The sequence below is a fragment of the Carassius carassius genome, chromosome 11 (assembly GCF_963082965.1).
Source record: "Carassius carassius chromosome 11, fCarCar2.1, whole genome shotgun sequence".
NCBI lineage: Eukaryota > Metazoa > Chordata > Actinopteri > Cypriniformes > Cyprinidae > Carassius > Carassius carassius.
The window spans coordinates 12,546,307-12,570,998 of NC_081765.1; the positions used below are offsets into that span (position 1 = coordinate 12,546,307).

Consider the following 24,692-nt stretch of genomic DNA (forward strand, 5'->3'; position numbering starts at 1 on the left):
TATTTTACTTTCTTTTATGTAAAGCACTTTGAATTGCCATTGTGTACGAAATGTGCTATATAAATAAACTTGCCTTGCCTTGCCTTGCCTTAAACCAATCAGCGAGCTTAAATAGTGGACGCATAGTTACAGTTTAATATTTAATCAATTTAATATTTTTTTCTTATTCAATTATATATTTGAAACAATGTTATTAAGTTATGACAGACATTTTTACATATATGAACAATATTATTATTTAATTTAATAGTGTATTGACAATAGGGTATTGACTCAGTGTATCTCAGTGTGGTATGGGTACAGTTCCAGTCAAGACTGCAAAGCCCTGCAGAGAGTTGTGCGCTTAGCTGAGCTGCGTCTCAGGGTCTGCTCACTGTCCATGGAGCGGACCTGACTTACATTTCACAATCTTGAATAGTAATTGGTGGCCCACCTGCAATACCATCGCAGGCCCACAGGTTAAAAATCACTGATCTAGCCAAACCCATGCTCGTTCGTCCTCGTATGCAAGCACGCATGCACTGTCACGATCTAATGCACTGTAAATGCCGGATTTTTTAACCCTTGTGGATTGTTCAAATTCACTACCCTTTCGAGTTGTTCGGGATGAAAACATCCACTCAATTAAACTGCTGTAAAAATGTATCAGACTCATTTTTTTTTTTTCAATTTTTTTGCATAAATCTGTTAATCAACCTCAGTCCTGATCAAAACTACCAAATGTTTTTAAAAAATCCAAGATTTTAACTCTTTAATTTCCAAGTTCATAAATGATGTCACTGATTTGGGGGGAAAAAAACACACAAAATGACTTATTTTCAATATAAAAGTAATTGTGGCTGGATTTTTTTTTTTACTTTTTATAACAGTCTTGGGCATGTCAAAGATTAGTAGCAACATTGGCTTTGATGCATTTTTAGTTTTTGTGCAACATTAGTTTTTTTTTTGTTGGTGGCTGTTTTTGCCCCATTGACTTCCATTATAACGACATTTTTTGATTGCAAAGCCATGACACCATGTAATCATGCATTCTTGATTGTTTGTGGTTTTCCCTTTTGGGAAGAGGTAAAATTTGTTAATTTTACAGTTGATCACTAGGTGGGACCATTAACCCTTTAGATAGGCCTGTGCAAAAAAAGGCTTAGTTTCTGGCTTGTATATGGAGTTATATGGAGTATAACAGCAAATTATAGTGTTTGTGTGTGTGTGTGAGATTCTTGATTGTTGGTGGTTTTCCCTGTTGGGAAGAGGTAACATTTGTTATTTTTACAGTTGATCACTAGGTGGGACCATTAACCATTTAGATAGGCCTGTGCAAAAAAAAGTAGTAGTTAGTTTCTGACTTGTATATGAAGCTATATGGAGTATAACAGCATATTATATTGAGTGTGTATGTGTGTGTGAGAAAGAGAGAGAGAGTGTGTGTGAGAGAGACCTTTGCGCACTTACCTTAATGTATTTCAGAAAATCACAATGTACACCTCAGCTCTTAGAACTACATGGAGTAAACAAAAAGTGTATTTATGCACCTGCTGCCTTTTAATGGTGGTGAAAGTATTCAGTTGTTAAGTGATGACATAAGAAGCGCTGTTTCCGGGTCCAGGCCTCAACTCGCTTCACTTGAGAATATGACCTCAGCAGCCGTTTATGAGCACTGTTTATTCATATTGATAATTTAAGTTGAACGCTTTCAAACTTACGATATAAACTACAGTCTCCGTGCTCACATCGTCCCAAACACAAATGATTTTTATATATTTTTTTTATATTTATATTTTCATTGTCTGGCTATCTGGTACTTCGGAATGGAGTTAAAGGTTAATATTATAACTTTTTCGCTAGTATTCTATCACATTGTGGGTTTATATTAGCACCTTTTGTTGTTTTCTCGTGGTAACTGATAGAGCGTCTGGACACGGAAGCGCTGCTACGTTACGTCAGACTTATCAAGCGAATAGACTAAACAAAAGCAAAGTACGTGGATTTAAACACTTGCATGCCATCGTGCTGGACATTTAATGGTGAGAAGAGCAGCAAGCAACACGAGAAAGGGCTTGACTTGTACCAAAGTTTTAGAAATGATTATGTAGCGTGACCCCTCCAGCGAGCTGCAGCTTATTTGAAGTTGGTATTGCATTTTAGTTCATAATACATTATGTTCATAAATTTGATGCGAAGTAGATTTTTTTTTACAGGATTTTAAGGTTTTAAACTGGCTTTACCATCAAGAAAAGAGGAGCATTTCACATATAGGCCATCTGTACTTTTCACCATCGAAAGGAAGCAGGTGCATAAACACACTTCTTTTTTTATTGTTTACTCCATGTAGTTCTGAGAGCATGAGGTGCATATTTTGATTTGTTTCAGATACTGTACATCAAGGTAAGTGCACAAAGGTCTCTCTCACACCCTCTCTTTCTCTCTCTCTCTCTCTCTCTCTCTCTCTCTCTCTATCACACACACACACACACACACACACACACTATAATTTGCTATTATTCTCCATATAACTCCATACAAGCCAGAAACTAAGCCTTTTTTTGCACAGGCCTATCTAAAGGGTTAATGGTCACACCTAGTGATCAACTGTAAAAAATAACAAATGTTACCTCTTCCCAACAGGGAAAACCACCAACAATCAAGAATCTCACACACACACAAACACTATAATTTGCTGTTATACTCCATATAACTCCATATACAAGCCAGAAACCAAGCCTTTTTTTGCACAGGCCTATTTAAAGGGTTAATGGTCCCACCTAGTGATCAACTGTAAAAATAAATTTTTTTACCTCTTCCCAAAAGTGACAACCACAAACAATCAAGAATGCATGATATGGTGTCATGGCTTTGCAATCAAAAAATGTTGTTATAATGGAAGTCAATGGGGCAAAAACAGCCACCAACAACTAATTAGGGAGAAAAAATTTTAATCTAATGCTGCACAAAAACTAACAATGCATCAAAGCCAATCTTGTTACTAATCTTTGACATGCCCAAGACTGTGATAAAAGGTAAAAAAAAATCCAGTCAACAATCACTTTTTATATTGAAAATATGTAATTGTGTGTTTTTTTCCCCAATCAGTGACATTTGGTAAAATTTGGTAGTTTTAATCAGGACTGAGGTTGATAAATATTTTTTTCAATTTTTTTGCATAAATCTATTAATCTGATACATTTTTACAGCAGTTTAATTGAGTGGATGTTTTCATCCACGAACATCCCGAAAGGGTAGTGAATTTGCCCACAGTGTACCGTTGAGTTTTTGAAAAATTTCAAAGCATTTTCCCAAAATAAGATTTGTCACCAAAAATCATTCCATTAGCTCAAACACAGAGAAAGTTGTGGCCAAAATAAGACTCAACTTTACCCCCTAATGGACGAAAACGTCCCCAACAACGCACAAGGGTTAAAACAAATAGGCCTAGCGGAACGCAAAAATTCAAAATCAAACATTTTGCAGAACAGGATCAAATAAAGTACTGGTCATAATACTTGCATAAAATGTTTGATGTGAAAAAAAAAACGGTTCAATGACTATGCAGCACAGCCACAAGTGCCACAGTTACGTTTGGGATAATTTAATTTTTATTACTATAATAGTGTCATTTGAAAACATTGCAACTGCTTTTTAAAATACAACAACGAACGCCACGGAACCATTTAAAGAGGTGCATTCAGCGGTCTCCTTGATGGGAAACAATCAACAAAGTAAAATGATCTCAAGCATATGGCGCGCTCTCTTAATTATATCAAATGATCATAAATCAAATCTATTCATTTTACAGTCCTGCTACTAGCATTTTATTCAAAGTAAAACCCCTTTAATTTGGGTGAGAAAGCTTAATTTTCTTTTGCACATAATAATAATACCGCTGCAGATGCATTTTGCAGCATTAAGGTTATTAGCTGATCATTAAATGACGATCGATCATGGAAATTAGCGAATATTGACATCCCTCAATGCAAATGAGTTGGATGGAAACCTGGCTATTGTCTGCATCAAACCATGCTTCCGAACAAATGTCATTCATCATTCTGGGCAGCTCCAGCACAGCTGTCTCTCCGAGCACGGTGCTGTCTGCGAGTAGGGTGGAGTAACGTAGCCCTCAATCACGCTGCTTTGTGAGAGCTCCCAACTTTTCCACCCCATTTACAGAGTGAAATTCTCTGACTACTGCCGCGTTTCCACTGCGGGAACTTTAGTCAGGAACTAGGGACTTTGGGCTGGTACTTGGTGTGTTTCCACCGCAGGAACCAGGAACTAGATAAAGTTCCGGGTAAAAAAAAATGCCCCTCAGAGAGTCCCTGCTGGCGAGGTAGTACTTTTTCAAAGTTCCAGAACTTTCGGGGGCGGGACTTGGGTGCTAAACATCCTGATTGGTTGAGTAACCGCATTGGTTGGTCAACCACCATTTATTCGGATCATTTTCAAAATATTACTGTTATTGTGTCATGAAATGTAATTTTAAAAGTATTTCAGGCAAGAATGTAGTTGTTTAAAACTCAAATCTGTGGTTTATTTATAAAGACAGTGCCTATTTAAAAATGTGTTTCGCTGATCTCGGAAAAGGTGAGATTTACGCGATCAGCGGGAGCTCAGTGATCATGTATCCGCCGAGAGCAGCCTCACCTCGGCTAGACCTTATGATATGTGCCGCTGGCTCTGATGTCTCTTTAGTGGTTAAAGATAAAATATAATTCGTTTTGGGTAAATCTAACAGGTTATCTTTGGTCTGTATTCAATTTATCTATATGTAAAAAGGAAAATAAAAAAGGCAAACTGATATAATATTTTGTTTCATTGTAATGGCTGTATATATACACATATACCTGAACTAAGTACATTTCTGCAGCTGGTATTATGTTAAAAAGAGAACGAAAGGAGGCAGTGGTATTTGATATCCTATTACGTTTTATTGTAAATATACGGAGAGAAAAATTGCAGTAGTGTTACATCCCTGCCCATGTTTTCTTTTTATCTTTTATCTTTTGAGTTCTAGGACTGACTCCTTCTTGGTGGGCGGGATTGCTCTAATGAAGATCAGCTGCACCTGTGGCAAACTATTTAAGGAGCTCCTGAATTTTGCCTAGGTCTCTCTCATTTGTGTTTTGTGACTTTTGTTTGAAGAGTGGGTTCTTGAGTTTGTGTTCCCATATGATTTCCACAACTCTACCAACCTCATTTCCAACTGTTTATTGATTTGATTTTGTGTTGATATTTACTATAATTATCTTATGTTCGAACCCTAGGCATAATTTGTTTAATTTTAAATAAACTTACAATTTCTTTATTTGAAATCATCTTGTCAGTTGTCCTCTTTATGTTATGACTTTGAGCCGGGTCGTAACATAAATTGGGGGAAATTCTGCAATATACGATTATATGTCTTATTTATACCAAGATGTCCGGCCATACCACAGTCATGCGCTAGCTTGAGAACTTCTTCACGAAAAACCTGAGGTACCACGACCTGAAAAACATTGCACCAGTCATCTTGTTCAGACAAAGATCGAGGGCACCATTTTCTCATTAGTACCCCGTCCTTCTGGAAAAACCCAAATGACAACTCATTCACCTCTTGCTCCGTACTCAGTTCATCTAACAGAGAAGAAAAAGAAGAGTCTTTACTCTGTTCTAAAATGAGTTGATCCCTTGTAATCAATGATTTTTTGTAAGGAATGTCTTGGGATGTTTCTAACATTTCTTTACCTATCATTATCTGAGATTCAACAGACCCATCTTTATCTCCACCCTTCCAATCACACTCCCCAAAAAAAAGTATCGGCCAAATTAAAATTCATACCCCCTTCATCGGTGGAACTGTTTAGACCTAGCCCGTGTCACCGCACATACTGAAAAAACATCTGGAAAAGTCTGAGACAACTCATCAAAACTCACCTGATATAGGCGCTTCGGTAACTTGAGGGCTAGGTATAACTTTAACTCCTGCCAAATCATTGCCTAAAATGAAGGAAACCCCTTCAATTGGCAAAGAAGGTAGCACTCCTACTACTACCTGACCAGAGACCAACGGTGACTTTATACCAATGCGATGTAAAGGGACAATGGTACAGCCCATTTCAACCCCTCTTACCAAAATTTGAGCACCTGTATCAGTCTGGTCAGACAGAGGTAATACCCCCTTAAGAAGCCCCAATTTATGTTACGACCCGGCTCAAAGTCATAACATAAAGAGGACAACTGACAAGATGATTTCAAATAAAGAAATTGTAAGTTTATTTAAAATTAAACAAATTATGCCTAGGGTTCGAACATAAGATAATTATAGTAAATATCAACACAAAATCAAATCAATAAACAGTTGGAAATGAGGTTGGTAGAGTTGTGGAAATCATATGGGAACACAAACTCAAGAACCCACTCTTCAAACAAAAGTCACAAAACACAAATGAGAGAGACCTAGGCAAAATTCAGGAGCTCCTTAAATAGTTTGCCACAGGTGCAGCTGATCTTCATTAGAGCAATCCCGCCCACCAAGGAGGAGTCAGTCCTAGAACTCAAAAGATAAAAGATAAAAAGAAAACATGGGCAGGGATGTAACAGTAGCCAAAGAGAGCTGACTGAAGTTATCAAGTATGCTGCTGTTTGCAGAATTACCAGATTTGCGTCGTCGCGGACATAACACTCCCGAGTCGAATGCACAAAGTCTGAACTACCGAGGATGCACGTCCAAAATCTGCGTACTTTGTATTGAGAAACGCACGCAAACCAACGTCACCAGTCTATTTGCCTAATCTTCCCAGTACTTTACACCACGGTGGTAACGCAGAAAGCAACAGGTCTGGGGGGAAAAAAGTTCCTGGTACAAATGTTCCGGGTAATTTCGGTGGAAACGCGGCATACCTTTATCTCCCAGGACTGTTGTTGAATCTTCCAAAAGTTTTGGCTTGGCTTCACATGTGGCAGCAGCACTTTCCACTGCACCAATAACACGGGGCTGCCCGCCGACGTGCCTGCCTTTAAAGCAGCGCTACTAAACACTGATATCAGCCGATGTCAATATATTAAATAATGAGAAAAAAATTGGCCCGATATATCGGCTGACCTATATATACTATACAGGAAACTGCAGTTTTATTTTTATTTTCAAACTTAACGAAGTTAAGAATATTTTTTATTCCAAAAAAGCTCTTATTTTTTATTCTAAGGATGAAACTTATTCCTGAAAAGAATGTTCTTAAAAGCCATCAGAAATAACCTGAAAGTTGTCTAAAATCGCGTTCACTTACACACACACACACACACCTATTCCAGAGTGTGCAAGAAATATGGAGTGCAAATAAATGTAACAGACTGCTCGATCTTGAGACAGGCTCTGTAAAATTAACTATCACAGTGCATTAAAAATGTGATTTCATGAATCTGACCCCTCAACCAGCTAATTAGGGTATTCAGGATCATTACAAACCTCCAGCAAATTTGGCATAAACTCTCAACTGTGTAGCAACACACGAAAACCACTCAGAATACGTTAGCGACCACAGAGCAATGCCCTAACAACCAGCCAGAGCATTGTGGTGAGTTTTGATCACTGTTTGAGATCACTGTTTTTGTGCCAGATTAATACTAATCTTATGTTAAATTAATTATAAGTGCATAGTTAAAAAGTAAAGTTTTAATATAACTACTCCTTCAAATGGATAGTTTGACTAACTTAAATGAGGAGTTTGCTAGAGTTTGAAAGCAGTGCACACAAGACAACACAAGACACACAAGCTGATGCGTTGTCATGTGAACATCGAGGCAGTTGATGATGTATCGCAGATGTGGAAGACTAAACCGAGAATCAAAGCATCCCACACCGTCTCTCCTCCTACACACACACACAGACTCATCTCTCTTTCATCGTCATATCAATGCAGAACTGGCCAAGACGAGAAATATCAGCATCTGTCTCCCAGAGGTTCTCTCTGTATTGCAGGAGAATTGTGGCTCAAGTCACCATAACTGCAGCCTATCAGTATGTCAGCCAACATACCAGACTATAGAGTCGGTCTGATAACAAAGATTCATAGAGAGAAAGAAAAGGTAGTCAAACGTGGAAAGCAAGTGAATGGCTTCAGATGCTAGAGTGATCGGTGTCATTTTTAAATGACTGGAAAACCAAGAAAGAGTTCAGAAACAGAAAATATATAAATTGCACAGGAATTTAAAAGTACATTGGTATATTGCATTATTGCTACATTGCATTATTGCTACAAATAGTTTCAATAATTATTGAATAATTGACTGTTAATAATTAACAGTGCCCTGGATGTGCATCCCACAAATCTCCATCAACTGCAAGATGCTATCCTATCAATATGGCCAACATTTCTAAAGAATGCTTTCAGCATCTTGTTGAATCAATGCCACGTAGAATTAAGGCAGTTCTTAATGCGATTTCGGACGAGGCGCTTGTGTCTCCTTGATATATATATCATATATCCATGATATATATATTAGACATAGATAGATATAGATAGCTCAGCCTCCTGTATGCACACACACAACAAGGACACATTAACAGCATTCTCCTCATAAAAGCAAACCTTAGCACAGTTTTGACTAACAAGGTTTCATGATATTCAAGATCATGAAGGGACTACCAATAACATTCAACATGAAAAGCATACAGTATGGTAAGCAGAACATTTCATGAACAAAATAAATGCAACCTTTTGCAATAATTACTGTTCTGTTACTTTGGTTACTGAGCTGATTTCATTGATTTAAGTTTCTGTTTGTAGAGGCTCCTCTCTCGTACTTACTTGTAGTTTTCAGGTAAAAAGGGCCAGCACCCTTTAGGTTTGCCCTGCAAAGAATAAACCTGCACTCAACATCTTCAATTAAATTACACACACATTAGTAGATATTTATTATATGATGGTGCTGAACAGTGTGTAATTTGTAGGCCTCTCCGTAATAAGTTAAGGTAAAATGTTAGTAAGGTAAAAGCACCGTTATTAAACACTTTTAATCAAAGTTTGTAATTAGAGGAATTCCTCATTTAAAAACATTAAGTGGGCTTAAATGGTACCACAGTGAGTAATGTTGAAAATAGACAATGTTTTACTTTAAAAATGTAAGTAAAACAATGTTTACAAAAACATGCATGGAACCTAGCTTTTTAAATATACCATGGACTTTGCATCATAGTCATTTTCATTGTACCCACATTAAGAAATGTAAAACAAATTTAATTCAAGGTTAGCTTGTGTTGGCTATAGATTGCATGTGTTTTGTGGCACTGTAACATTTAAGCCCATCTTTAAAAATACTTAATTATAATAATATGCTCTACATAATAAGAGGTGCATTTATTTGTAAATGAATATTAAAAACATTTAAAAACACTTAAGCCCCTTTCACACTGCTATTCCGGCAAATACACGGGTAAAGTGTTCCGGCAATTGTTCCCGGGTCGCTAGATTTTGCACTTTCACACTGCCAGTGATTACCCGGGATATGTGCGTGCTTTCACACAAAACCCGTAAAGATCCCGTAACGACACGTGACATCAGGGCGTGACGTGTAATGTACGAGTCGAAAACGTTAGGCACGTTATACTTTCACTGAAGCAAGCAAACGATCTCGGCGTCAGCGTGGAAAGTGATAAACAAACTGATCTCTGCTTCATTACAGTTTGCACATATTTTTTCGTCGCGAACGTTGATCTTCCTTCAAAACAGCCGTAAAAGAGTCGCGCGTCATCACTTCGATGCAGCATTAGATCTGGCTTTTGTTCACACAGCGCTCGTCCCGGGTTGAACCCGGCAAATGTTACTAGGTCCCCGACCCGGGTTCAATGCCTGAATCAATCCCGGGATGTGTTTGCTTTCACACAGAAGGCGACCCGGCAATGTTCCTGCAATTTGCCGGGTCCGACGTGCAGTGTGAAAGGGGCTTTAGTGTTTGTAGTTCACATGCTTAATTTGTTGGCAGTCTATCTTTCAGTAAGGCTAATGTTTTGACTAGATTTTGGTAGATTAGCTTTGTGTGCAACCTATTAAAACTCATCTTTACATTTTTTTTTTTTTCACAAATATGTTTATTATAATTTTCAATTTAAGGACAAAACACATAACACACACACCCTTCACTCAATTACAACAAAATTATTTTCTACAAATCACAGTCTTTTACAAGGCGTAAAAAGGGCCACCAAATGTCTTTAAAGTCCTCCAGTTTTCCTTTGGCAATATATGTCAGTTTCTCCAGCGCCAAATTACTGGACATCAGTTTGATCCACTGTTTCACTCCAGGTTTTTCTGTGTCCTTCCATTTCAAAGCAATAACATATTTCGCCTGCACCAGGCAAAAGTTTACAAGTTTCTTGTTCTTTGTATTGCATTTGAAGCTATTTGGAAAAATGTGTAATATGCAGAGTTTACCATCTAAGGGCATTTTACATTCAATTAGATCAGAAATTAGTGCACAGATTTGCTTCCAAAAGATTTGAAGTTCCTCGCATTGCCACATACAATGATATAGTGTCCCCTTTTCTTTACCACATTTGACACAATCATCTGGTATATTAGGGTTGAAATGATGGAGTTTCACTGGTGTGATGTACGTTCTGAACAACCACTTGTACTGTACTAATCGGAATCTTGTGTTGATAATTTGTTTTTGTGCAAGAATACAGGAGTTATTCCACTCCTCAACTGAAATGTCCGTTTCCATATCAGATCTCCAAGCTTGTAAATATGAAAGGCTACTTTCTTTTGAGGCTGCAATTAAAATATTATAAAATTTGGAAAGTAAGCCCCTACTGTGAAGGTGGTTAATAGCCATATTCTCTATGGTGGATAGTGGGGGTTGCACAGTCGACTTCAATAAATTAGTAATAAAACTTCTGACCTGAAGATACTTAAAAAAATGTTTCTTAGGCAAGTCGTATTTGTTTGTCAACTGTTCAAAAGACATTAGAACTCCATCATTGTACAAGTCCCCTAATTTACACACACCTTTATTCATCCACATTTTAAAGCCCATATCCGCGCGTGCAGGTTTAAATGTAACATTGCCCCAAATGGGTGACAGAGTTGAAAGCTTAGACTCCTCATGCAAAGCAACATGTGCTTGGTGCCAGATCGAAACAGTGTTTCTGACAATTGGATTTTTTGTGTTTTTTAGCAGCTGTTTAGTTTCAGCTGAGTAAATATAGGATTTTAATGGCAATTCTATTGTGTTGTTTTCAATTTGTATCCAAGAAGGAATATCCTTACGTGAAAAATACGAAGTAGCGGCACATAATTGAGCTGCCCAGTAGTACAGCTTCATGTTAGGCAGTCCAAGCCCCCCTCGGTCGAAAGGTAAATATAGAAGAGAAAGTCATAACCTGGGCCGTTTATTATTCCATATGAATTTGGTAAAGTTTTTAATTTAATGATGAAAACAAAGAGGCAGGAATATGTAGGGGAATAGATTGAAAAAGATATAGAAACTTTGGAAGAATCGACATTTTTATAATATTAATGCGACCTATCATGGAGATTGGCATCGTGTCCCATCTCTCTAATGATTCTAAAACCTTTTGAACTAGAGGGTCATAATTGATAGAAACAATTTTCTTTATGTCCGGGTTAACCTGGATTCCCAAATAGGTAAAACCTTCATAGGTGCAGGTAAATTGTGTTTGGATAGGAGGGTTGTTTTTGTTCAGAAATAATAGGGAGCTTTTCTTCTGGTTAATTTTGTATCCAGAGAAATGGCCAAAAGTCTGTAAAATATTTCCCACTGCATGAACTGACTTCTCCAAGTTAGTTAAAAATAAAACAATATCATCCGCAAAAAGGGATAACCGATGTTCCGTTTGTCCTATTTTTATCCCAGTCAGCTCGTGGGAGTTGCGTATAGCCATAGCAAGTGGCTCAATGGCAAAAAGAAACAACAGCGGGCTAAGGGGACAGCCCTGTCGAGTGGATCTACAAAGTTGTATAGGTGTAGAGAACTGACTATTTGTTACAATTCATATGACATATGACGAAGTGCCTCTTTAAGTTCTTCTACACTCCGTTTTTCATCAAGGATATTTTTAGTCTCTTCAGGTAGGGTTGGAAATTGCAGCTGGTCTAAAAATTGATTCTGTGCATTTTCATTTTCAGGATATTCGGATTTATACAAATTTTCATAATATTTGGCAAAAGCATTGTTTATACGTGTTGGGTCTACAACATCTTCTCCATCGTCCAGTGTAATTGAATTAATAGCTCTATCTGATTGTATTTTTTTGAGTCTCCAGGCCAGGAGCTTCCCTGCCTTCTCACCCTGATCATAGTAGGACTGTTTCAACCACATTAAGTTTGTAGCTATTTTGTTAGCGCTGAGTTCATTATATTCAGACTTTAATAACAGAAGTTTCTTATATTTGTCAGCGTCATCTTGCTGATATAAGTGGTCTTGCAGTTCTTTTATTTGTTTTTCAAGGTCTTTTAGTTTACTCAAATGTATTTTAGATTTACTTCTAGTATAGCTTATTATTTCCCCCCTTATATAGGCCTTAAATGCCTCCCATTTTATCGACGCACTGGTTTGGTTTGTATTGAAGAAATAATCTGTTATCTTCCCTTCTAGAAATTCTTCAAACTCAACAGATTTCAACCATTTCGCTTGAAATCGAAATGGGAGTGGATGGGAACTAAAATTGGGCATCAGTAGGGATAAAATAACTGGGGCATGATCAGAGAGTAAAATAGTTTCGTACCAACATTTCTGAACCAGAGATACCAGACTGGAGGAGACCAAAAAAAAAATCTATACGCGAATAAGTTTTGTACGTGCTGGAGAAACATGAGAACTCTACCTTATCAGGGTAAAGATATCTCCAAACCTCCACCAAATTAAGGTCTCTCATGAACTTCCCAATAGTCCTTCTTGCCCGTTGGTGGGAGGTGTCAGAGGTATTTGATCTGTCCATTGCAGGATTAATCACACAGTTAAAATCACCTCCAATGATGTACTGGCCACTATAAGATGACATAGTTAGGAAGAAATGTTGGTAGAAAGCAGAACAGTCCCCATTAGGGGCATATAAACAAACCAGATTAACTAAAGTTGAAATTATAGTACCACTGAGTATAATAAACCTCCCAGAAGAATCCAAGTATTTATCTCTTAATTGAAACGGAATTGACTTATGGATCAATATGATGACACCTCTAGAATGAGAGGAAAAACTAGAGAAGAATACCTGTCCCGGCCATCTAGACCTCACCCGGTTAATATCTTTCTCCAACAAATGAGTTTCTTGTAAAAAGCATATTGTGGTCTTCATCTGCTTTATTCTATCCAACACTTGCTTTAGTTTAACAATTTTATTTAGGCCGCGTACATTCCAAGTGGACACATTTATAGTGGAGCTACCTGACATAATAAAATTAACTTTTTATTTGACTATGCCAAAAGATAGTGGCTGTACCCTTTTCAATTTCACATCTAAATTTTGTAGAAACCTTAAATACAAACGATCTTGAGTGAAGCTCCCAAAATAAAACCCCCCACATTTCCCCAAACGAAATGTGACCTTTAACCCTTCTAGACTGAGAACTTGGGTTAAACAAGACGTTCCATCCACAATGTGGGTAACGTACAACTGCGCACACATGACAACACCGGTGTGCTCGCAATACCAGTAGTCTCCGTTGAGAAAACCAGCACCGACCAGCAGGAAGACCAGCAGCGGCCCATACTGGTCCCCCAACAGGAGGACTTTGACCAAACAAAAAATAAAATAAAAATAAATGTTGAATATGCCTTGATGTAAAAGCAGGTAAAACGGAAACTAGAAATAGTAGTGACATAAAATGTATATCGTAAAATATATAACGTTATAGTCAATCCGGTCACTTACTTATCGGCCCATTAGAACATCTTATACTATTGCCTCACAATGACGGTCCGCTAGAGTTAAGTAGAGTTTCTCAGTTCAATCTCCATCGTCGTCAGCAGCTGGTTGTGGTCTCATTTTCCTAACGTAATCTTCAGCCTCTTCGTCCGACTTGAAGATGATACGCCTTTCGTTGTGTGTGATCATCAGCTGGGCCGGGTATAGCATCCCGTATCGGATATTCAGAGCGCGCAGCTTTGCTTTTACTCCATCGAAGCGCCGCTGCAGGCGCCGAGTCTCTGGCGACAGATCAGGGAACAGACTGAGCCGATGGTCCTTGTAGAAAATCTCCTTCATTTTCCTGGCAGCGGTCATGGCGGTCTCTCGATCCCGGTAGTTCAGGAATTTCATGATCACTACCCTTGACGTCGTAGCTTTAGGGCTGTATGATCCAATCCTATGCGCTCTCTCGATAATGGGAGGCGAAGTAAAACAATCACCGAGCGCGTCTGTGAGCCATCTCTCCAGAAATCCGCACATGTCTTTGCCTTCAGTTTTTTACGGGTAGTCCCACCAAACGGAGGTTAGAGCGTCTGTTTCTATCTTCATAACTTGTGATCTTGCTGGATAAGTCGGCAACCGTTTGCTCAAGCTGTTGAACTTTACCTTGGAGAGAAGTTACATCATCTTCAGCCCGTGATATTCGCTCCTCAGCCTCATCGAGTCTCCGTGAATGCGCTTGTACATCCCCTTTCACACTTCTGATGGCCTCCAGTGTATCAGCAGAATGTTTCTCCATGTCGGCCCGTAATGAACGAATAGCGTCGAGGATTTCACTGTTAGTTGTTGTCTCTCGATCAGCGTCCTCAAAATGGGTCAGATGCGGCGGCTGCGTAGCCTTGTTAACACTAGCTGTTGCAACAATAGCGCCGTTGTTCGATCTTGTTGTTTTTGTAGTTTGTTGGCCTGGTGTGGCACCTTTAGGTGGTGGCATGATGAACAAAAGATTACTAAAGACAAAAATGCGTCAAAATGATAGTTGGTCAAAAGTTAAGGATAAATCTGAAGGATTTAGTTGCGAGCCACTCACACGTGCGACCTCTTACCAAGCAGCCATTACCGGCCTCATCTTTACATTTAAAGGAAAATGATATAAAATAATATAGTAGTACCATCTTTTCATTCACAAAATACAATACATTAACCTCTTATTTGACATAATATTAGTGTGCTTACCAAAGAAATGTTTGAACACTGCAGAAATGTGTGGATTTCTGAAGGGTCCTGAAACACCAAAGATTAGGGGGTGTCTTTATGTGAAATCCTGAGGCAGCATGCACATGGGTGTGGCTAACTCAGGATGGCCAAATCTGATTGGTATGCAATAAAAACCTCTGGGAATTAACAAATTACTGGATTGGTTAAAATAATGATCAAAAGTTGAAAGTGGGCTTTAAGGGTATATGGGCTTAATGGGTACACTTACTAATTTGTAATTAAACAGCTCAAAAGCACTGATTGACTATCAGACAGTATTTTTTTATATAGTTTAAATTAGAGATGTCCATCTCCATGCACACTCACAACTCATAACATAAAGACCTTCACAAAACAGGCCAACCAGTGGTACTTTTCCAAAAAGAAACTATGCTCGCAAATTCCATTGATACCAACAGATTTCAATGGAACTTGCGACCACAGCAACAAAGCTTTTGGGAAATGTGCCAAAAAAACTCACATTAAAATCAAAGTGAAATACACAAATTTGGTCTGATACTCTAAGACAGCACTGTTCCAGACCAGTCTGTAATATGTAAGACACAACAGGCTCAAAACAATTCTTATAGACGTAGTCATTTCAACATCACAGATGTTAGTATAGCAGAAGAGCAAATACTATATAATAGGTCACATATCAACAGCTGTACAAATACTGACAACAGACAGTTTCACTTCAAGGGTTAGTTCATCCTTTCAGAACTCCCTCCATCACACTCTCTTTCTCACCATCTATGTCATTGTATGTGTCTCTCTCTCTAGCCAGTGTTTTGCCTGCCTGTTCCTGACACGCTGTCTATTAATCTATGCCAGTTGGTCATCTGATTTCTCTGCATGGCCTGAGGAGAGGGCAGCACTGCACCATGAAGCTGGAGGACAAATTTGCAAAAGAAATGCCTGCTTGCCTCTTTTACATCTCACTAAATTGACGAGAGGGGTGAGGGACAGAGTGTGGAGGAGGGGGGAAAGACAGAAAGGCCTGACTGTTGAGTCTGGACGCAGCTCCTGCATCTTCTGTGCTGTAATCGCTCTCAGATGGTGAATTACTGCACACTAAAATCTGAAAGATGTGCCTTGCTGTCCTGTTCCCATTTGGCAACAAACATCTGATTCACACTATAAATGCCCAAGTGCTCAGAGTGTAAAAATTACTTAACAAAAGTGAAGCAGTATTACTTAAAAAACAAAGACATAATACAAAGAATTTTCATTTTGGTACATCCCTATATAATATTAATGACATGTTTTAACGGTTTCATTCATAGTTGATGTCTGCGTTTAGCTTCAAATGGTGTTTTTGAGGACAGTGTTCTATAAAAATAATTTGGATTCCAATTCTGACATCCAAACTTTTTATTTCTATTAATGCATGGATTTTACTCATTTCCCTCCACTTGTTACCAGTGGGTTTCTTCCACCTTAATGCGAGCAGAGCTGCAAATGACATAACTGTGATGTCTACTCCAAATTGGTCTATAATAGCAACATGTAAAATTTGCTTGGCTGAAATATCGACAGGCATCTCTTTGGCAAAGAACTGTACTTTGACTGGTTTATAACCTGAGAACACATAATACACAGAAGAAATTTAAAAAAAAAAAAAACAGATGAACAAAGCAAATCTTTTTTCTCCTGTGAGTAGTCAAAGAGTTTGCCCTCACAGAAAAGAGTCCTAGTGCCAGGAGATGAAAGAAAACAACTGCCACCCTGTCCATAAAAGGAGAGGCTTTCTTCTCAAAGACTCAGTCTGGCATCGACTTGACAAACTATCCTCTGTGATAATGGCCTGGGCATAGTACTTCCAGTGCAGTTCAACACATACAAACCCATTCTGTGAATAACACCAATTCAATCACACACTCTGAGAAGATAAATCTGAGAGTTCATTTTAGACGGTTTCTACTTGTCCACCCCCACTAGAGCAAGCATGTGCAGAAAACCATTTTTAGCACGCTTCATTTTTGCATGTCTTTCATTCATGTTTGACAGGCGGCACAGACACCATTTCTGCATCCTTCATGTTTACGGTCTAATTACAGCATCTTCTGGAAAGACTGTCCTGCTGCTAGTGAATTCCACATGATACGTTGTACAAAACAGTCGAGGAATAGCACACTGACAATTATCAGCTATAGATTATTACTGATATATCAATGGCCAATGTATCATCCACTGAAAAGAGCAGACTATTAAGAGTGAACGGCTAGGAAGACTGTCATTATTACTGAGATCAAGAACAGGCTAGTGAGATATTTGGAATATGAGTAACCCAATCTGCTTCAGAAAATCTCATAGTTTAAGGCAACCGCACTGTTGAGTCACTGTGATCTTTAGCCTTATGAAGGTCTAGAATTTAGGTCTATAACTAATCAGTTTTGCCAACCAGTCTCCTCAGGGAATATGAAAAACTGTGATTGTTTCAGCGCCTTCTCAACTTGGAATCAAAGCCAGATGAAAAGTGTCTCCATGGCTGCCATTAAAACAAACATTTTGGAAGTGCGTCCCCACCTTCCAAGATTCCATTAGGATTCAGAGCGGACCACTCATCTCACATCATCCAAACATGGATCCAATTACAACTGGGACTCTCCTCAGCAAGTGATAATTGAAACAAGCTGGAACAACCTGGAATGGATACAATAGCCCACCACAACCACAATCCTTACATACATGAAAAACTCCCCCCAGGCTTGTCAGCTCCATCTTTCTCTCTATAGTCCAAGCACTGACACTTCAGGACTACAGCAATCACTGGTGTTCACTGACATGCATGCCTAGAAAGCTTGCTTGAGGGAATAAAAGAAAGAAAGATGATTTGCCTGATAAAGATAAGCAACTGATGTGATGAAACCAAACAGTCTGACATCTCTTTAATTAACAGAGCTGATAATCTATACATAGCATTTTTAGGCATTAGGGCATTAAATATGACTTGGAAAGGATATTTACCCAAATATGAAAATTCTTCATACAACGGACCAAAAATACACTGTTTACTGACAAGCTGCGTAAAACATGTACAAAATATGATCGTGGTTTTGCACAGCTTGTCAGTAAACAACGGCTCTGTGTAGTTAATTCTGCTCCATGTGAAAATGCGCAGGTGATGGAGATTTACTGCTGATTACAGAACCGGCTTTACTGACAAGACGCACATTAAATATTGCATGCTATTTATCGTGCAGCCCTAATTCAAATAGAAAATATAGATTTTTTTTCACAATATTAATGTTTTAACTGTATTTCAAATAAATACATTCTTGGTAAGCACATTTTATGCTTTTTAAGAGAATCACATGATTAAAACTACTGAAGTCAGTTGCGAGAACAAATTTTAAATCGCTCAGTGTATGCTGAACTATTACTATTATTTGACTAGAAATGACACTTTAACCCTACTATTTCCAAGATTTCCATGATCGTGGAAGCCCTGACACTGAGAACAATTACCTGTTTTACCTCCATTTGAGACAATATGATTACCAGTGCAGATACTAAATACTATGTGAATAAATTGTAGTGTGTTATACATACCGTATTTAATTGAAAAAAATGTCAATTATTTTTTATTACTTTTGACCAAACTCATTTATTACATTGATTAAATGGGATAATCTCATATAAAATACAAATAGAAAGAGGTTTACAGTTGTCGCTTTTTACTTAATAAATATAGGTGAAGGAGAATCTGCTGAGAAAAAAGTTTGTGAATCCCTGCATTACCTGTAAATAAGAAATGTGAATTTGTGCATTTTAACGTGCAATTAAAATAAATCTGATTATGAGTATTTTAAAATGTAATATAATCAAATTACAAGTAGGCTACTTATTTTTTTAAAATCTGATTAGGTTATCCGGATATATATTATATTATATATTATATTATATATATATATATGCATGCTTTATATTAATCATAGTTCCCCTGCTACAATATTGACATCCATCCATCTAAACCTAGAAAGACTGGAAATGGGTGTTCAAGCACAATTAAAATCCTTCAAATTGAGGCTTATGCACTGACTTAAAAAAAAGAAAAGAAAACTACTTTACTGAAAATCAGAGTTAAAGAACGCTCTATAGACACATGACACGAGTTTGGAAGAATTCCAGTAAGCCTCCAGCAGGCTGTTGGACACTTGTTTGCCCTCTCGATCGGATCACGAGTACCAGAAAGTGTCATCTTTCCACAAATGTGATAAAACAAAAGGTGAGCTGATTTGGACTGTATTGTCAGTTGTTTTACAACATGGAAAAACAGTTCAAAGTTTCCCATTGCGCGCGATTATCGTGTAACGTTAATCACTGTTATCCACGCGCTACAATCACTGCAAATCTGAGCGGATCTCCTGCGACGTGGCCTTCTCTTAGTTTACAGCTTCACCTACGAATACTTTAAACTTTTATGGTATATCTCAACGAGGGGAAGCCGCAGTCGCGTCCATGCATTTAGTAGTTGGTGCTCGGCTTCAACAGATGATCAACAGCCACCGCACAGACACTCACAGCTCCTTCCCCACACATCAACTCCAGAAACAGCGCGCACGGGCACTGCTTCGCCACGCTTCGTCCGCTCACCTGTACATAGTTACTCTCGCAGTATTCGGCGACTCTTTCAAGGTTGGTGAAACTGTCCAGTAACGCTCTGCGACCCGCTGGGATTTCCTCCTCCAGCAGCATCTGCAGCTCCGCCATCTTTACATCCCTCCACTCGACCGCCTCGCGCAACTACAGACAGGAAGTAGAGCGGCTTCACCTCCCGCGGAGTTTGAGGAAAAGCCAGGGAAGCGCGTTCACGTTTCGTACTACGGTGAATGAGTTCGCGTATTAGTGATATTACGAAATATAATATAATATAATATAATATAATATAATATAATATAATATAATATAATATAATATAATATAATATAATATAATATAATACTACTGGTTAAAAGTTTAAAATAATGTGAAATATTATTACAGTTTAAAATAACGGTTTATACTTTAAGATATTTTAACATTTGAATTATTCATATGATATCAGTGTCTTCAAGGTTTTTTTTTTGTTTTTTTTGTAGAGACTGTGATGAAAGTTCAGAAGAACGACATGTAATGGAATTGAAATGGAAATATTTTGCAACAAATGTCTTTATTGTCACTCTTGAACAAATAAAATAAACAAAATCTTACCTCAAACTTTTGAATGGTAGCGTATCTTAGTTTCCACAAAAATATTTAGCAGCATTTTATTTCTCAGAATTTATAATAAAAATGTTTATTGAGTTTATTAATATTTTAAAACGTATATAAATATAAAAGAGTTATTTTAAATTGCAATAATACCTCACAGTATGAAATGATTAATATTGATCAGTCCTGGTAAGCAAGAGACGACTTCTTTCAAAAACAAAAACTTTTGTGGCATGTATGAAAGAGTTCCACAATATTTATTTATTTTTGTTGTTGCCGTTAATGATTTAAGCATTACAGTAAAGGCTTTAATATAAAAAAATGCTAACTTTATTAACCTAAATTATCTGAGCATGAAGCAACAGATAAAAAAAAAACCTTCATCATATCTTCCTCTCATTCCCGTTAGTTTTGAATTTATTACTCTTCATCACGTCTAGATGCACTTTCTGTCTCGCATTCCTTTGGAAATTGCGCCCCCTGTGATGTCATCAAATCAGACTTTATTCGCCAAGTGTGTGCGAACTCGAAGCTCTTGGTAACATTCAGTATTTATTGTGTATACAGATGTAGAAATAAAAATATGTCTATTTGTAACATAATACTTGAGAGAGAGACAATAATTAGTTATTAAGAAATGAAATTTTAGACAGGTGGTGATATCTGTTTAAGCTGGATATGGCATAGGAGGAAAGATGTTCTAATGCACAGAGATCTGTAACGTCTGGGTTTGTGAGAGGGGTCTGATATGATGTAACCTGTCCGCTTCTTCACTCTGGAGATGTACAAGTCCTGAAGGTTATCCTTTCAGCTGTCTGTTGCAGTCTTCTATCTTACATCGTCAGGAATTATTTCACTCCTTTAATCTCTAGTTAGAAATGACAGTATTAAAAATCAAATTTGTGCTGTTATTTCTATATGTACTCTTTAGTGCTGTGTTTAGTTGTAAATGGGTATTTGACATGAAACATCAAAACGTGCTGGAAAATGCATTGTTCTTCACCAAACTGTTGTTGGAATGTTGGGAGAAGTTGCTGTTGGAGGGTGTTTTGGTACCATTCTTTATTCATGGCTGTGTTTTTGGGCAGAATTGTGAGTGAGCCCACTCCCTTGGATGAGAAGCAACCCCACACATGAATGGTGTCAGGATGCTTTACTGTTGGCATGACACAGGACTGATGGTAGCGCTCACCTTTTCTTCTCCGGACAAGCCTTTTTCCAGATGTCCCAAACAATTGGAAAGGGGCTTCATCGGAGAATATGACTTTGCCCCAGTCCTCAGCAGTCCATTCACTATACTTTCTGCAGAAGATCAATCTGTCCCGGATGTTTTTTTGGGAGAGAAGTGGCTTCTTTGCTGCCCTTCTTGACACCAGGCCATCTTCCAAAAGTCTTCGCCTCACTGTGCGTGCAGATGCGCTCACACCTGCCTGCTGCCATTCCTGAGCAAGCTCTGCACTGGTGGCACTCCGATCCCACAGCTGAATCCTCTTTAGGAAACGATCCTGGCGCTTGCTGGACTTTCTTGGATGCCCCTGAAGCCTTCTTTACAAGAATTGAACCTCTTTCCTTGAAGTTCTTGATGATCCTATAAATTGTTGATTTAGGTGCAATCTTAGTAGCCACAATATCCTTGACTGTGAAGCCATTTTTATGCAACGCAATGATGGATGCACGTGTTTCTTTGCAGGTCAACATGGTTAACAATGGAAGAACAATGACTTCAAGCATCACCCTCCTTTTAACATGTCAAGTCTGCCATTCTAACCCAATCAGCCTGAAATAATGATCTCCAGCCCTGTGCTTGTCAACATTCTCACCTGAGTTAACAAGGCGATTACTGAAATGATCTCAGCAGGTCCTTGAATGACAGCAATGAAATGCAGTGGAAAAGTTTTTTTGGGATTAAGTTAATTTTCATGGCAAGGAAGGACTATGCAATTCATCTGATCACTCTTCATAACATTCTGTAGTAAATGCAAATTGTAATTTATTGTATTATAAAAACTTAAGCAGCAACTTTTTCCAATTTCCAATATTTATGTAATTCTCAAAACTTTTGGCCACGACTGTATATGCAACACAATTCTTCTGATAAAAGTACTTAAAATAACAGTTTTCTAATTGTTGATTAATTCTATTATAAATACAGTTCCTATATGAATCCACAGATATGAAATTCAACACATCACAGGACTATTTAAGTGGACTACACTTATAGAGGATCAGTAAAAAGAGTGAAACAGGAAACTTAACAAAAGAGTTTATTCATATGTTTACACAGTTATTATCTACAGTACACAGTATAACAAGCTCAATAACAAAGGAATATACAAAATGTTTACTTCAAAACATTTAGCACAAAACAGTGTTCATTTCTGATCATTGATAAATGTAAATAATGTATCAGTGTCAGGCATGTGATTTAGTGAAGTACACAACCCTGCGCTACAGATCAATTCCACTTACAGAACGATACAGTGATTGTTGCAGTAATGTTTTAAGGATATTATGCTGGATTACATTACGCCTAGATTGACCAACTCACCAAAGTGTTTCATTGGCTGTGGGGTGTAGATATATATGATCACTGGTCATCTGCTGGCTCAGGGACAGGATGAGGGCAGCGAAGTATACTAGCACAAAAAAAAACAGAAGGTTTACTCAAAAAAGCATGTCTACCTTTGTGTTGTCAGAGGCAGTGTTATTGTAGTATTGAGATTAAAATGAGAAACACTTCCTTGATTTGCATATGTTTCTTTCTTTCTTTTTATTGTTTTTAGTTTTAGTATTATAACTATAATAACTCTGGTAAGAGGTAAGTGTTGTGTTGATACAGTTTATTGATTTTCACTTACAGAGGGAAGCAATACAGGGTACAGGGTACACTCTGAACATGAATCACATTTTCAAACACTCAGATCAAGAAATTATACATCAGTTAGGTTTTGAAACATTCTCTTATCAGTTGTCTTATAAGTCGGGGATTAGATTTTAGTGCAGGTTTTCCCAAACTGGGGTCTGCAAACACATGGTGGTTCATGAGTTGATGAAAAAACTGAATAAATAATGAAATAATGAAAATGTAAATGAACACTTCAAAATAAAAACAATCAAACCAAAACACTTACTAAAAAAATAAAAAAACTTTGTTTAACCGCATATCATGTGACCATTAATCAACATCAGAGAGCCATAAACATGCAAATGTGTTGTTAAAGTATTAATTAATATAAACACTATAATAATGTAATATTAAATCTCTATGTTAAAGGGTATCGGCTGACAAAATGTATGGGTAATCCCTGGTGGAAGGACTTATTTATTCATTTGGAATCAATAAATTTGCTCATTGATATACAATTTGAAATTGCTTGGAGTATGATCATGTATTGTTTGTACTGTTGTTGCTTGTGCTGACACTTGTGTTCACACTCCTGTCACAGACAGACACGGTGCTGATGGCCAGCAGCAGGTAGAGCAGAGACTGTGCAGGGTACGACAGACTGTGATACTGCTGGAGAAGGTTAGGTAGAGTGGTCATCTGCTCTCCAACTAACACATACACTACAATGATGTTCCACACCATATATCCTGACAGAAACCCATGAGAGAACAGTCCAATGATCCTACACAGAGAACAATAAACATTTTAGCACATAACCAGTCATCAAGCTCCAACAAGAAAACCACATGAAAAGGACATGGCCATGAAGAGTACTGGACAAACTCATGAAACCCTGTTCTGAAACTGAAGCACATTAGAGTTTATAAGAGCTATTAGACAATTTGAGACCATCTCACAACCAAACCCACCTGAAGCCGCTGTGGACCCTCATTTGCCACATCTTGTGTATTACACATGGGTCAGACCTTCTTGTGCTCCTCCGGTCACGGGATAAATCCAAATGATCAGTCGCCTGGAAGCGGCCTAGGCCAGAGATCACACGGGATTTTATTAGCTTTATTTTATTTTCCTATTTTATTGGCTACATTTACATATTCTTCACATTATACTGTATAAGTATTTAACACACACACACAGTCTTTTTTTTAGAGAAGTAACTCATTTCTTAATGAATGTAATAACTAACATTGATAGCATACAGTATATAGATGTATAATGAAAGTATCATTACATGTACAGTCGTGGCCAAAAGTTTTGAGAAATACATAAAAATTGGAAATGGGAAAAGTTGCTGCTTAAGTTTTATAATAGCAATTTGCATATACTCCAGAATGTTATGAAGAGTGATCAGATGAATTGCATAGTCCTTCTTTGTCATGAAAATTAACTTAATCCCAAAAAACCTTTCCACTGCATTTCATTGCTGTCATCGGAGTGCCACCAGTGCAGAGCTTGCTCAGGAATGGCAGCAGGCAGGTGTGAGCGCATCTGCAC

The 24,692-nt window shown here is 37.8% G+C and overlaps 2 protein-coding genes across 15 annotated transcripts in view; both read right to left on the reverse strand.

The window, feature by feature from the left end:
- The window catches only part of LOC132152779 (abl interactor 2-like), a 56,730-nt gene extending 36,822 nt beyond the window's left edge, over positions 1–19,908 (reverse strand). For 4 of the 14 annotated variants that reach the window (XM_059561672.1, XM_059561668.1, XM_059561670.1 and 1 more), the window contains exon 1: positions 19,694–19,898. In XM_059561672.1, the coding sequence (XP_059417655.1) occupies positions 19,694–19,810 (117 nt within the window). In that variant the 5' untranslated portion in view covers positions 19,811–19,898. Of the gene's footprint in view, positions 1–19,693 lie in introns of all 14 variants that reach the window. The other 10 variants (XM_059561663.1, XM_059561674.1, XM_059561665.1 and 7 more) reach the window with 7 other exon arrangements.
- A 3,767-nt stretch (positions 19,909–23,675) lies between these two features.
- LOC132152581 (transmembrane protein 237A-like) lies at positions 23,676–24,170 on the reverse strand. Its single transcript, XM_059561332.1, has 2 exons — positions 24,107–24,170; positions 23,676–23,919 (listed from the first exon to the last, which is right to left on the reverse strand). The coding sequence occupies exons 1-2, from the start codon at positions 24,136–24,138 to the stop codon at positions 23,676–23,678; spliced, it is 276 nt and encodes a 91-aa protein (XP_059417315.1). The 5' UTR covers positions 24,139–24,170.
- Positions 24,171–24,692: the final 522 nt, after the last annotated feature.